The 16,128-nt window shown below is 46.2% G+C and overlaps 1 protein-coding gene across 1 annotated transcript in view; it reads right to left on the bottom strand.

Annotated features, from left to right (window-relative positions):
* Positions 1-5,028: 5,028 nt before the first annotated feature.
* Positions 5,029-16,128, bottom strand: part of LOC129832084 (T-box transcription factor TBX4-like) — a 34,115-nt gene continuing 23,015 nt past the window's right edge. Inside the window, exons 5-8 of the mRNA XM_055895837.1 lie at positions 8,846-8,998; positions 8,531-8,619; positions 7,514-7,752; positions 5,029-7,264 (exon numbers count right to left, since the gene is read on the bottom strand). Of these exons, the coding sequence (XP_055751812.1) occupies positions 6,585-7,264; positions 7,514-7,752; positions 8,531-8,619; positions 8,846-8,998 (1,161 nt within the window). The 3' untranslated portion in view covers positions 5,029-6,584. The remainder of the gene's footprint in view (positions 7,265-7,513; positions 7,753-8,530; positions 8,620-8,845; positions 8,999-16,128) is intronic.

The raw sequence follows: 16,128 nt of genomic DNA, 5'->3' as shown, positions 1-16,128 counted from the left end.
TGCTCCCTCCAGCAATGTGCATATTTCACTGAGCTGAGGTAACTATGGATTTGGATGGCAACCCGCTTCTACCACGTTATAAGTGCTGTGCTCTGATTGGTTTTAGGGCCAATTAGGTTGAGCCGTGATGCTAAAGCAGAGGGTTTCAATCTTAGTTCTTAAAAGTTCTAGAGCTTGTTTGTTCTGTGTTCCACTGCCATCACCATCATTCTACTCACGTTGCACAGCGACGACTCAGCGATCTCAACAAAGCTCGTGGAACTCTTACTTAATCTGCTAGATAAAACACTTAATCCACACCCCCCATTTCATCCCTAACGCCCTAATCCAGGGAGCACTCACAATATAATTGTTAATTTTTACTGATGCTTTTATCCAAAGCCACTTATTAAAGTGGGAGCCCAGTTTCATACAGTGGGGTTTAGTGGAGCTCACCAGATGTAGGCCCTACCTTTGATCAAGGGACACCGCCACAGTTAAGTGTCCCACCACCGGAGAGTTGAACCCGCCGCAGCCCCCCCCCCCCCCCCCCCATCAGCACACACACATCACATACATACATACACTCCCAACACACCTACACACACCCTTCAGAAGGAAGAATTCAGAGTTCCTAGGGTTCCCTCTGTGTGGTGTATTAGGTTGACCTCAAGATGGGTAGCTAGATGAGTTAGAGGAGGATGTGGGATGATGCCCCAACGCCACCACTCTACTGGCCTCCTACATCTTCTACCTCCCTACCCTACCTGGTGCTCAGGGCAGGGATATCTCTCTCACCCCACCAGCTCCAACGGCAGTGGCTTGAGGGAAACACGCCAAACCATGCTGCACACACACTCCTCCCACCGTCCTCTTCTCTCCTCACTCCTCCCCCACAGCGGATCTCTCTGCATGTGGATCAAATCAGAATCATCCACTAATTGACTATTTACAGGGCACCAGAAAGGCCGTAATGGACTTGTTATTAAATCCCCCCTCCACTATTTAAAGCGTGTTTTCAGAGTGCCTGGGCTGGGCTGAAGGAGAGAAGGAGTCAGATATTTTTTACAAGGCAGCCCAGTTAAGCCCATCAGAGTGGGTCAGAGTGGGTACCACCCAGCCCAGGTGTGTGTTCAAAATAGCACCCTATTCCCTATGAAGTGCCCTATTTTTGACCAGGGCCCATATGGCTCTAGTCAAAGTAGGGCACTATATAGGTTATCGGGTGTCATTTGGAACGTACCACCAGGCAGCTCTCAGACGGGATTATGGGACGACAGCGGTATGGGAAAGAAAGGGCAGCGTGGAGTGTAGAGAGGCAGGGGAAAGAGGCACCGGCACAGCTAGATCTCAGCACCAATGAGTTCCAGATGGAACCCTAGCCCCCCTGTCAGGTTCTCACAGATAGGTAGCATCCCAAATGACTTTTGAAAGGTAGTGCACTATAATGGGAATAGGATTCCATTTGGGACGGAGACATGAACTCAGCAAAAAAAGAAACATCCTCTCACTGTCAACTGTGATTATTTTCAGCAAACTTAACATGTGTAAATATTTGTATGAACATAACAAGATTCAACAACTGAGACATAAACTGAACAAGTTCCACAGGCATGTGACTAACAGAAATGTAATAATGTGTCCCTGAACAAAGGGGGGGTCAAAATCAAAAGTAACAGTCAGTATCTGGTGTGGACACCAGCTGCATTAAGTACTGCAGTGCATCTCCTCCTCATGACTGCACCAGATTTGCCAGTTCTTGCTGTGAGATGATACCCCACTCTTCCACCAAGGCACCTGCAAGGTCCCGGACATTTCTGGGGGGAATGTCCCTAGCCCTCACCCTCACCCTCCAACAGGTCCCAGACGTGCTCAATGGGATTGAGATCTGGGCTCTTCGCTGACCATGGCAGAACACTGACATTCCTGTCTTGCAGGAAATCACGCACAGAACGAGCAGTATGGCTGGAGGCATTGTCATGCTGGAGGGTCATGTCAAGATGAGCCTGCAGGAAGGGTACCACATGAGGGAGGAGGATGTCTTCCCTGTAACGCACAGCGTTGAGATTGCCTGCAATGACAACAAGCTCAGTCCGATGATGCTGTGACACACCGCCCCAGACCATGATGGACCCTCCACCTCCAAATCGATCCCGCTCCAGAGTACAGGCCTCGGTGTAACGCTCATTCCTTCGACGATAAACGCGAATCCAACCATCACCCCTGGTGAGATAAAACCGTGACTTGTCAGTGAAGAGCACTTTTTGCCAGTCCTGTCTGGTTCAGCGACTGTGGGCTTGTGCCCATAGGCGACGTTGTTGCCGGTGATGTCTGGTGAGGACCTGCTTTACAACAGGCCTACAAGGCCTCAGTCCAGCCTCTCTCAGCCTATTGCGGACAGTTTGAGCACTGATGGAGTGATTGTGCGGTTCTGGTGTAACTCGAGCAGTTGTTGTTGCCATCCTGTACCTGTCACACAGGAGTCATGTTCGAATGTACCGATCCTGTGCAGGTGTTGTTACACGTGGTCTGGGTCTGCCACTGCGAGGACGATCAGCTGTCCATCCTGTCTCCCTGTAGCGTCGTCTTCGGCCTCTCACAGTACGGACATTGTAATTTATTGCGCTGGCCACATCTGCAGTCCTCATGCCTCCTTGCAGCATGCCTAAGGCACGTTCACGCAGATGAGCAGGGACCCTGGGCATCTTTCTTTTGGTGTTTTTCAGAGTCAGTAGAAAGGCCTCTTTAGTGTCCTAAGTTTTCATAACTGTGACCTTAATTGCCTATCGTCTGTAAGCTGCTAGTGTCTTAAAGACCGTTCCACAGGTCCATGTTCATTAATTGTTTATGGTTCACTGAACAAGCATGGGAAACAGTGTTTAAACCCTTTACAATGAAGATCTGTGAAGTTATTTCGATTTTTACGAATTATCTTTGAAAGAAAGGGTCCTGAAAAAGGGACGTTTCTTTTTTTGCTGAGTTTAGATACACTGCCATACCTCCGCAGCTCTAGAGTGGGGACAAACTGTGCTCTGCAAGGGGCTTAAACGTGGCTTCTTTATAACAGAGATAGACTGTGTTTTATGTGGAAAGTTAGTATAAATGTAGGTCTACTGCTACGTCTGTCTTTTTATGCTCTATTCGAGCTACAGCCGAAAAAAGGTCATCATAAATTTAAGAATGAGAATTAACCTTTTTTCCCAGTAGGTTCTTAAAGAGTGGCTTTTGCGTGTCTCCTGTTTTACAGATTTTTTTTGTTCAAACCACATGATGCTTTTATTTCTTTGTCCTCACCTCTCACACCATAGCACGGTTTCTGTTAGTCATCGTTGGCCTCAACCATCGTAGGACAATCAAATCAATAGAAATAATTTTATAGTCAAATAACTCTTGACTTAGTCTGAATTACTTAGTTTTCTGATTATAAAATCGTCCAATTCTGCTCAATACTCCAGACCTATTGTCCCGCCCAGTAGAACCACCTGCATTCAGTTGGACATCCTCCATAGACACATGGAGATCAGTCTAACTCCTCAGCTTCACAACCACCATATCCTCCACACATACACGGCCATCCTAACCATATTTCCTCCTGTCTCCTGTCTGTGAGAAGAACACACTTGTGTATATTACAATACACATGGTTTATTACTAATTATAAACTGGGTGGTTCGAGCCCTGAATGCTGATTGGCTAACAGCCTTGGTATATCAGTCCGGGCAGGGACCCTGGGCATCTTTCTTTTGGTGTTTTTCAGAGTCAGTAGAAAGGCCTCTTTAGTGTCCTACGTTTTCATAACTGTGACCTTAATTGCCTACCATAACCAGTTTATAATAGCAATAATGCACCTCTGGGATTTGTTATATATGTGCCTTAGACCGCTGCGCCACTCGGAAGCCCAATTAGACCAGATATTTTATATTGTATATTACTGTAAATATTTCTTAGGTTCTCTTGTGTAGACACACTGCAAGGCCCCACATCCAATAATTTCTACATCCATTTCAGAGAGGAAATTATCTTTATTTATTTTATCTGTGGTGTATGTATTGTGGGATGTTTGTCACACCAGTAAAAGTGTATACATAACCTAAGTTGCCCATACAGCATATGGGAAAATACATGCATAGCCACTGTCATTTTAAGTACAAATATAATTAATGTTCAAGATACTAACATGATCTCTGTTTACAAAAAAATAAGTGCCTCTCTTATCAGGCAAAGAAAGGTCTAATCGCCATTATAAGTTCTCACCCACCGTTTGACATGGTAGACATTTCATCCTGTTTGAAGACCCTAGATCTCTGAACATTGATTTGTTGGAGTGGGAAGTTCTCCTAGAGACAGAGAAAGAGAATGAGGGCGAGAGAAAGAATGAAGACAAGAGAGAGAGAACAAGGAAGAGAGAGAGAGGAGGCACTGACAAGAGCCAGGGCAGAACCATAACTCAGGACCCTAATGATTGCTGTGTGTGAGAAAGCAGAGGGCTACAGTACCGGTATGTATGTATGCCCTGGGATGTGTTCCTTTACCTCACCCATTCATCTACATACTGTACACATACTGTACTGTACAGCCACGCTGCCCTGACACACACACACACACACACACACTGACATATGACATACACACAAATGATTTCACTTGACGGATAACTGACTAACCCAGTCAATGTTCATGGTTTGATGCCATTTAGGTGGGTGTAGTTGTTGTTTATGTTTAATAATGTCGTTGGTAGCTTGATTGGTTTTTAATAATAATAATTTGGTGGGTGCATATTTGTCCTATTACACAAATGTACAATTGTGAATTGGAAATGTGTTTTTTGCATATACCACCTCTCCCCAAGAGTGGGGTCATGGCCAGGATGTTCCATTATCTGCGGCGACCATGGAGCAATTAGGGTTAAGTGCCTTGCTCAAGGGCACATCGGCAGATGTTTCACCTTGTCGGACTAGAGGATTCGAACTAGCGACCTTTTGGTGACTGGCCCAACAATAGAAATATAATTTATATTTCTGTGGGCCCAACGCTCTAACCTGCTAGGCTACCTGCCGCCCGTAATGATTGATGTGAGCTTATGTGTCTTAGATCACCAATGACAAGTAAGTGCAAGTGGAGGATAGACGGACGTTAAATTCAGACTGAATCCAAGTTAGCCAAGGTAATAACCATTACCATTATTATTACCAGTACAATACATCCGCAAAGGTACTCTGTTGACCGTTTACTTTTTTTTACATAACGCTAAGCAACAACATTCAAATATTTATTTCATCATGTTTGGGAGAAAAAAATATTTTAAAAAGTTATATCGAAAAAAAAATGTAATAATGAAGAGATAACGTGGGTCTGCTAGGTAATAGACCCACCATATTGTTCTATTATTACCCATTCCTACTTATCAAGGTCAGAAAGGCCGGGCTGAATGTTACCCAGTCGTCCCTGCTTCAGTTCAGCTCAGCTTGACTTCACAATGTGGCTCCTCGCCCGTCCCACTCGGGCTGTTTTACATTTGCAGTCTTGTAAGGATTTTTCCAACGCAGTCATTTGGGGCTGGGATTTGTGCAGAGCTCTGTGTTCTGCACTAGCGTTGGCTTAACAATGATTCCTTAAGCTCCCATCTGGTTGGCCAGGGACCTTCTCTGAAGTCTCACTTCAACAGGCGGGAACGCTGCTTCGGAACGGACTGCAGGTTTGGAGCCAAAGTGCTAAGCGATTACTGCCCTATTGTGGTTCAAAGACTTGGGTTACCGCTAACTAAGGGCCGTTTGGCTTCATGCTTAGTGGTGTCACGCTAGCTTACAATATGGCTAGCAGAGGAGTATGGTTGAAGATGAGATCTAGAACTACACACACTTAAGCTCTGCTCAAATGGACTGCATGGGTGGGCTTGTTGTGTAGTTCACCTGCAGCCCATGTTTACAAGTTCAACAGATTTCTAACTGGCAAAGTATCTCAATACAAGCATAGATGGCAAAATGAAATGAAGGCTTTACTCAAAGTTTCAACAAAACACTTGGCCTGTTACTTCAATCTCTTTACACATCCATGTCCCACTCCCTCGTTTGCTGATAATAATATGATCAGGTTTTGCATTTAAATGTTTTTCTTAGAAACCTTAATCAATTCATTACTGGTACGTGTCCATCTTAACCATAAACACACTACTTCAAAGGCATAATGGATATTTTTCACTTTGCTGAACACATCTCCTTTTGGCATTGTTTGACATTGAACGTTTTGGAAGATTTTTTTAAGCCATTATATGGCACGCTTTTGCATAATTCTATAGAGGGGTTCTTCCTCTGGAATACTCATTATCATCATCACAGTCACAATGCTCCTCCAGTCAGGATAACATGGATCTGAAGGCGCAGATCTTTTAGGCAGATGTAGGCTTCTATTGGAGTTTGGTCACTCTGATCTGCTTCTCCTCATGCTAAACTACTATGGCTTCATCATGGTCAACATGGCTGTATTTCAACATAATCTAATTTCAGATGCCTCACAGGCAGTTCAAAGTTGGCTGACTGGCTGATTCTGAACTGACCGGATGGGTGGACATCACTGCTGCCTCAGGAGCCACACAGCACTCCCTAGCCCTAGCTATCATTCCAGTGGGCCCCTACACTGCTCTGCCCCATCTGGTACTGGTAGGACGGGTCCCGGATGGATGGAGGGGTGCTCTGTGCTGGGAAGGCCGAGAATTCCCTGTGAGGCCGGAGAGGAGACCCAGGCCCAGGCTTCCTGTGGTACAGAGAAGGATGGCCCACCGGCCTGCTACCCCTGGAACCAGGAACCGGGGGAGAGGAAGATGAGATGGAGGACGACGAGGGGATGGTGGCCAGGCCTCGCTGTGCTGTGGCTGGACTGTAAATTCCTATGTCGGACTGGGGGCGTGGGGGTCCGGTGGGGGTGTGGTGGGGCACCACGGAGGTGGCGGTGGCAGTACTGGTGAAGTGAGCAGTGAAGGGCTGGTAGGGGACAGCCTCCACTGTCTGCACGCTGTACCGCGGGTAAGGCTGCACCGACGCCCACATGTTGCAGTTCAGAGAGGGGGGAGCCAGGTCGTCAGCACCCCCAGCCCCGTACCCATTCTCTCCCTCCATCCCTCCATACATACAGGCCTCCCTGGAGCTTATGGCCTCACCGCAATAGGGGTGGGACAGCAGTGGAGGCTCGTATGTGGGAGGAGAGCAGAAGTAGTGTTCCTCTGAGACTGCTGGAAGCGTTGTGTCCAGATATGGCCGTTTAAAACCCAGTTCCAACTGCCTGGTGTTATCTGTAAAGAAATGAAGATTAAATCATCATCATGGAGTGAAAAAACTCAATGTATCACCCTGCTGACCTATGATGCTTCTTTATACTGTTTGGAACTGTGTACCAAGCCATTTATATTGTGTGATATTGATGTGTAGCACCAAAAGATGTGTTGCAAGACAACAAAGTTTTCTGAAAGACTAATGAGGACTGCCCATTTTCAGTGATTGACAGGTGTGGAGATGTTCAGGTAGGTCTGTAGCTAACCCACCTTTGTGTTTGAAGCAGTGGTAGAGCAGACTGGGCTCTCGGCTTGGAGGGAAGGAATTGGAGATGTGTTCCTGGTGGTCTGAGTTCCCCAGGGGCACCCCACCCTCGTACTGGTAGTGGGACAGGACCTGGGGGTGCCCCGACAGGTGTACCCCAGCTCCCAGCTTCCCCGTCCGGTGACTATGTGAGGAGAGGAGCCTCTGGCGAACCATGTTCTTAGAAATCACTGGGTAGTCTTTTCTACAGAGAGGAAGAAGGGAAAAACAAGAACAGAAGGATTAGTGTTAGTGTTGGGGAAGCTACTCTGAAAATATAGTTTATCAAGCTACCAATTACGTCATACTGGAAGAAGTTAACCTACATGAAAGCTACCCTTAAGAAAAATATAGCTTACTTAACTAAATTTACTTAGAAAAAGTGGTTAATTACATCCAAACTACTTCTAAATCTGAAATGTCATAGACTACAAATTGCAAGAACAGTTCACTCTGGAGCCAGATGTTAACAGAATGTGTAATTTAGCCTATTAAACACAAAAAGTGAAAATTATGCTAACAAAAAGTGAGAATTGGGCAGGTCTGATGTAAAAAAATATTTTAAAAAAAAGTATTAAAAAAAGTCAATTCTTGCCTACTTCACCGATATTTTATTTTTGTTAAAAAAGTTGTCTGTAGTTCCAGTAGTTAGCTACACCACTACATGGTAAAACACTACCAAGATTTGAATTTAGTTCAACTACGACCAAGTTACTGCAAAATGTAATTAAATCACTAGTTGAACTAAATGTAGTTCACTACTTCCCAATACTTCCGTTACAGATTCTGCTTAGCAGAGAGAGAGTGATGTATTAAAGGAAGCAAGCACAGATAAAGGAAGAAATGGAACAAGTTCCAAAAGGAACAAATGATTCCAATGAATGATGTACTGTCCCAAAAGAAGAATTGTTTCCATGATAAAGTAAGTATTCCATATACTTTTTGTATTGAGTGGCACATTCCCATAAACATACAGAACATACCCCTGGAGTCTGGAGACACGCAGGTCCCCTTCATCGCTGCCACGGAAACCCTTGGCAAACGGGTTGTTCTCGATCTTTAGCTGAGTTATCTGAGAAGACAGCAACATATCTTGTCACTGCACTTGAGACTCATCATGAAAGTCAAATGTTCAGTCAAAAATAGTCTTTCTATGATTTGGAACATTTCTCCTGCAGATAGTGTTTTGAAGACATGCTCTCGTATTACTGACATTAGAAACGTGTCAGACTGTGTGCAGCAGACGTTGAACATCAGATAGCAGGTGGACAACTACATGGGTGGCACACATACGGTACCTTATGGTTCTGGTAGGAGGTGACAGAGATGAAGGCTGTCTCGTGAAACACGTGAGTGCAGTAGGCTGTGTTCTTAGACCCAAAGGCGTTGTTCTCGTCGGCCTTGACGATGTGGAGCCGAGGCTGGTACTTGTGCATCGAGTTCAGAATGATCTATCAGGGGAAAGATGGAAAGTACAGGGTCAGACAAACAACAGCTGAGTCGATCACAGCACACAGACCTCTGAGTGGCACCAGTGAATGACCAGACACCACCACAGGTTAGTTTTTCCTCCTTTAAATGAATGGTTGTCCCTGGCCTAGATGTTAAATTCCAAGTGATGTAATTGTATTGACATGAATAGACTCATAGTGTGAATGGGGTGCTTAAGATGCTCAGGTTTACCATGGCTAGACTTTTTAGAAGGTAGGCCTATTTTAATGCTATTGGAGTCAGCATTAGTGGGCATACAATGCCCAACTTTGTCCATACAATGTGGAAATGTGTCAATATACTGTAGTTCAATGTGTTGATACTGAAAAGTGGGCACCCCTTTGTCACACTTGAGTTGCAACTGTATAGTGCATCAATCAGCACGTGTGGAGCGTGCTCAATGTTTGGGTTGGGGGGGGGCTAGGTCAGCACATCGGCACCAGTCTGCTCAGAGTAGCCCGGTAGCCTAGCCACATGCTCACTGGAGTGTCAGCAGGGTTGGTGCAAGGGTTATCTCCAGCGCAGCTCTGTCAGGGCCGATGAGCATCAAGCTCTCCCCCACTCCCACCTCCCCTCCTCTCCTACATTCTAGACTCACGGCCCAGTAGTACCAGGGCATTGTCTTAACAGGCAAGGACCTCCAGGAGGCTACCACAGAGAGGGGTTAAGACTATCAAGCACAGGCGGGCCGGTTCACCATAATTGGGGAGGATGGGCTCATAGTAATGGATGGAACAGTATAAATTGAATGGTATCGAACTCATCGAACACATCGCTACATATTTGCCGCCAAACCCACTGGCTCCAGGACATCTATAAGTCTTTGCTAGGTAAAGCGCTGCCTTATCTCAGCTCACTGATCACCATAGCAACACCCACCTGTAGCACGCGCTCCAGCAGGTATATTTCTCTGGTCATCCCCAAAGCCAACATCTACTTTGGTCGGCTTTCCTTCCAGTTCTCTGCTGCTAATGACTGGAACGAATTGCAAAAATCACTGAAGCTGGAGACTCATATCTCCCTCTCTAACTTTAAGCATCAGCTGTCAGAGCAGTTTACCGATCACAGCCAATCTGTAAATAGCACATCCAACTACCTCATCCCCATATTGTTATTTATCTTTTTGCTCTTTTGCACCCCAGTATCTCCTTGCACATCATCATCTGCACGTCTATCACTCCAATGTTAATGCTAAATTGTAATTATTTCGCCTCTATGGCCTATTTATTGCCTTACCTCCCTAATCTTCTACATTTGCACACACTGTACATAGATTTTTCTATTGTGTTATTGACTGTACGTTTGTTTATATGTAACTCTGTGTTGTTGTTTTTGTAGCACTGCTTTGCTTTATCTTGGCCAGGTCGCAGTTGTAAATGAGAACTTGTTCTCAACTTGTTCTCAACAAACGCATGGTTTGCATGTGTTTGATACCATTCCATTCACTCCATTCCAGCCATTACTATGAGCCGTCCTCCCCTCAGCAGCCTCCTGTGCTATCAGGGCACAGGCAGCCGGGGTCATAGTTGCACCCTGAACAGCCCAATGCTCACATGCCTTTGCCCCCTTTTGCTGAGGCAAGGTTCAGACAGAGATAAGCAATTGGTTCATTGGCTGCCTAGAGACCTGAGGCAGATAATGGATAGAGATAAGCTACTGGTTGGTTGACTGGAGACTCTCTGGTGATGACCTTTGTCTAGTCTGCTAGTCTGGTCAGTGTCTGTCTGGAGGCAGTGCAGGAAGGAGTCTGACTCTCTCTGTGCTGTTTGGTTGCATTGAGCAGGACAAGCCTTCCTTGGATCAATCCAGAACCAAATCATGCATTCTCTCTTTCATCTTGTGGGTGAAAATGCCAGCCCCAGACAGTCTGCTAACTGGTTTATAAGCCAAGACACACTGCCTCACTCAGTGAGAGCTGGGAAGTGACAGCATTTCAGGAGTGATTCCTTGGACCATCTCTTGGTCAACAGTAGCATGGGTCAGTGGAAGCCCAGATCCCAGATCAGTGATAGTGTTTTTACTGCTGATGCTGAGCAGGTCAGCAGCAAAGGGAAGGGTAGAGTTTGTGGGGGATGGTCAGAAAGGAGAAGGTCTGTCATAGATATGAGACCCCTGGGTTGAATCAAGCTGACGGCCATCCTGCTCTGGACTGGACTAGCAGCCATGCTGACCCACATACTTGCACACACAGTCATGCAGACCGCATACTCTCACATACATAAACACACTTGAAAAGACACACTCTCAAATGCACAAACAACAGAGTCTGTCATTGACTGTCATTAGCTCACTTCACAGGCTGTTTTATTTCGGCTGTGAGTTAAGAGCAGTGGTGTCAAACTCATTTTTCACCGGGGGCCGCATTCGGTCTTCAATGAAGTCCGGAGGGCTGCATTGAAAATATTTTCAATGCTCCCTGACTGTCTAGCTTACATTTCAGTGATTATTAGCGAGCTGGATTTAACCCCCCATGGGCCGTATGCTTGACACCCCTGGTTTAGTGGGTCAGGTGGGTGGTGGATCCAGTGCTATGCAGGGCAGGGAGGAGAGGCTCTCTGGCTCCCCTGCTGGTGTGGGCTGTTCTATGGCCATCAGCAGGGCTTAGTAAGACGTGGCCCCTCTCTCTCTCTCTGTCCTCATTACTCGCCCTTATCACTATCCAGGCGGCGGACTCAACCTGACAGCAAGCCCCGCCACTGATCCCAGAGGTTATGAACCTAATGAGTTCTCCTTCTGACGGGATGGCTTTGGACAAGCCTGCTCAGAGTTCCTCTGGGCAGCACTGCCACCGCCGTCACACTTCTCACTTCCCTCTGTGGCAAGACACTCACTTTCTCTCGTATGCTTTCCCTCTCTTCTCTCTCTGTCACTCCCTCCACTTCACTCCCTCTTTCACCCTCTGTTCCTTTTCCACTCTGGCCATCTTTTCTCGACTCCTTCCCCCTCTCTCCTCTTTCCCTCTCCTCTCCCTCGCTTTTCATAAAGACAGCTTCATGACTCAGTCTCTTGTTAAAAAACGCTCTATCCTGCTGTTGTTTTAACGCCAGTCTATTGAAGTCTCATCCACTGTGTAGTTTTTACTAAATGAGCCGTATCCAGTCACCTCTCTTGTTTTACATGGCCAGGAGAATTGAGAAGCTATATTGTGTGAAATGACCCAGTGCCTTCCTGGAATGGGGATTGACCTACATTGTGAGGCCTCAGTAGCTAACCATCCCCCTCTCTCTCACTCTCTCTCTATTCCTTTACAGTTAATTGAGTTTAAAGATTATAGACATTGTTGACATTCAGAGCAGTCAAGCTGTTGATCAGTTGCATCAGCAGGGCCAAGTGATGTGACAAGCAGAGCATTTCGCTCTGTGACAAAGAACTAAGTGGTTTAAGGGCCAAGTGTGAGGTCACATGCCCAAAGTACCTGTTGTTGTTGGGCAATTGTCCAGCATATACCCATAGTTTAGTTGTGTACTGTTACAGTTGAAGTTGGAAGTTTACATATACTTAGGTTGGAGTCATTAAAACAATTTTTTCAACCACTCCACAAATTTCTTGTTAACAAACTATAGTTTTGGCAAGTCGGTTAGGACATCTACTTTGTGCATGACACAAGTAATTTTTCCAACAATTGTTTATAGACAGATTATTTCACTTATAATTCACTGTATCACAAATCCAGTGGGTCAGAAGTTTACATACACTAAGTTGAATGTGCCTTTAAACAGCTTGGAAAATTCCAGAAAATGTCATGGCTTTAGAGGCTTCTGATAGGCTAATTTACATCATTTGAGTCAATTGGAGGTGTACCTGTGGATGTATTTCAAGGCCTACCTTCAAACTCAGTGCCTCTGCTTGACATCATGGGAAAATCTAAAGAAATCAGCCAAGACCTCAGAAAAAAAATGGTAGACCTCCACAAGTCTGGTTCATCCTTGGGAGCAATTCAATTCAATTCAATTCAGCAATCCAACGTTCATCTGTACAAACAATAGTACGCAAGTATAAACACCATGGGACCACGCAACCGACATACCAATCATCAAGGAGACGCGTTCTGTCTCCTAGAGATGAACGCACTTTGGTGCTAAAAGTGCAAATCAATCCCAGAACAGCAAATGACCTTCTGAAGATGCTGGAGGAAACAGGTACAAAAGTATCTATATCATTTACATTTAAGTCATTTAGCAGACGCTCTTATCCAGAGCGACTTACAAATTGGAAAGTTCATACATATTCATCCTGGTCCCCCCATGGGAATTGAACCCTGGTCCCCCCGTGGGAATTGAACCCACAACCCTGGCGTTGCAAGCGCCATGCTCTACCAACTGAGCCACACGGGACCTATATCCACAGTAAACTGTTTGGGCATAATGATCATCGTTATGTTTGGAGGAAAAAGGGGGAGGGTTGCAAGCCGAAGAACCCCATCCCAACCGTGAAGCACGGGGGTGGCAGCATCATGTTGTGGGGGTGCTTTGCGGCAGGAGGAACTGGTAAAAATCACAAAATAGATGGCATCATGAGGGAGGAAAAACATGTGGATATATTGAAGCAACATCTCAAGACATCAGTAAGGAAGTTAAAGCTTGGTCGCAAATGGGTCTTCCAAATGGACAATGACCCCAAGCATACTTCCAAAGTTGTGGCAAAATGGCTTACGGACAACAAAGTCAAGGTATTGGAGTGGCCATCACAAAACCCTAACCTCAATCATATAGAACATTTGTGGGCAGAACTGAAAAAGTGTGTGCTAGCAAGGAGGCCTAGAAACTTGACGCAGTTACACCAGCTCTGTCAGGAGGAATGGGCCAAAATTCACCCAACTTATTGTGGGAAGCTTGTGGAGGCTACCCAAAACATTTGACCCAAGTTAGACAATTTAAAAGCAATGCTACCAAATACTAATTGAGTGTATGTAAACTTCTGACCCACTGGGAATGTGATCAAAGAAATAAAAGCTGAAATAAATCATTCTCTCTACTATTATTCTGACTTTTCACAATCTTAAAATAAAGTGGTGATCCTAACTAACCTAAGACAGGGATTTTTTATTATGATTAAATGTCAGGAATTGTGGAAAAACTGAGTTTAAATGTATAGCTAAGGTGTATGTAACTTCCGACTTCAACTGTACATGTACTTTCAGTATATTTGATCAGTGGAGGCTAATCAGAGGAGAAAGGGGGGAACCATCCTGATTAGTGAATTTCTTGAAAATCTAAATAGTGAAACATTAAAGTTAGTCATTTTAGATAAAACTATACTAAATATATTCACGCCACCAAATAACTGATTAAAACACACTGTTTTGCAATGAAGGTCTACAGTAGCCTCTGCAGCACTCTGTAGGGTAGCGTCATGGTGTAGCTGGAGGCAGGGGCGCCGCCAGGGATTTTGTGCCCCATGAAAAGATATCACATTGGGCCACACCACCACAGGCCATACCAACCCTGCGCTATTGCTGTAACCACACACCTCCAGAACCCAATCGACCCTTTCAAAGCTTTAAATAACTCTAGCTTTGCAGACTTGCAACTCTCTTGTAGTCCAATATTTACAGTACAATATTTACTGACAGTGAGCTGTGAAAGTATAACACTGTGCAGACATGCATGCAGCATTCTGCATATAGTGGAATTCACTATTTGATGCAAGACTGATACCCTCTATAAGAAATGTGCTAAAGGCTTGTAACGTCCTGACCAGAGTTCTAATGTGTTTTGCTTGTTTAGTGTTGGTCAGGACGTGAGCTGGGTGGGAATTCTATGTTGTGTGTCTAGTTAGTCTGTTTCTGTGTCCAGCCTAATATGGTTCTCAATCAGAGACAGCTGTCAATCGTTGTCCCTGATTGAGAATCATATATAGGTGGCTTGTTTTGTGTTGGGGATTGTGGGTTGTTGTTTCCTGTCTCTGTGTTTGTGTTCTACACCAGATAGGACTGTCTCGGCTTTCACGTTTGTTATTTTGTTATTTGTTCATGTTCATCGTTTATCGTCTTATTAAACATGTTGAACAATAACCGCGCTGCATTTTGGTCCTCTCCTTCATCCCAGGAAGAAAGCCGTTACAGAACCACCCACCTTACCCGGACCAAGCAGCGTGGCAACGGGCAGCAGCGACAGCAGCAGTGGTACAAGGAGGAATGGACATGGGAGGAGATTCTGGACGGAGAAGGACCCTGGGCAGAGCCAGAGGAGTGTCGCCGCCCCAAAGCGGAGCTGGAGGCATCTAAAGCGGAGAGGCGGCATTATGAGGCGCTAGCAAGGCAGAGCGGCTGGAAGCCCGAGAGGCTCACCCCAAAATTTCTTGGGGAGGGGGGGGCTAAAGGGGAGTGTGGCGAAGGCAGGTAGGAAACCTGCGCTCACTTCCCATTCTTACCGTGGAGAGCGGGAGTACGGGCAGACACCGTGTTATGCGGAAGAGCGCACGGTGTCTCCTGTACGTGTGCATAGCCCGGTGCGGGTTATTCCACCTCCCCGCACTGGGCGGGCTAGATTGAGCATTGAGCCAAGTGCCATGAAGCGGCTCAACATATCTGGCCTCCAGTACATCTCCTCGGGCCGGTGTACATGGCACCAGCCTTACGCATGGTGTCCCAGGTTCGCCAACATAGCCCGGTGCGGGTTATTCCACCTCCCCGCACTGGACGGGCTACGGGGGAGCATTCAACCAGGTAAGGTTGGGCAGGCTCGGTGCTCAAGGGAGCCAGTACGCCTGCACGGTCCGGTATATCCGGTGCCACCTTCCCGCCCCAGCCCAGTACCACCAGTGCCTACACCACGCACCAGGCTTCCAGTGCGTCTCCAGAGCCCTGTTCCTCCTCCTCGCACTCTCCCTATGGTGCGTGTCTCCAGCCCGGTACCACCAGTTCCGGCACCACGCACCAAGCCCCATTCAGTCCGGAGTTACCTCTCTGTCCTGAGCTACCTCTCTGTCCTGAGCTACCTCTCTGTCCTGAGCTACCTCTCTGTCCTGAGCTACCTCTCTGTCCTGAGCTACCTCCTAAATCATGTGGGGGCCTTGGGGAGGATTCTTAGGCCAAGGTCGTGGGCGAGGGTCGCCACTCAAAGGACGCTAAGGAGGGGGACAAAGACAG

Source organism: Salvelinus fontinalis, chromosome 33, assembly GCF_029448725.1.
Source record: "Salvelinus fontinalis isolate EN_2023a chromosome 33, ASM2944872v1, whole genome shotgun sequence".
Taxonomy (NCBI): domain Eukaryota; kingdom Metazoa; phylum Chordata; class Actinopteri; order Salmoniformes; family Salmonidae; genus Salvelinus; species Salvelinus fontinalis.
This window is presented reverse-complemented; position numbering and strand designations above follow the sequence as displayed.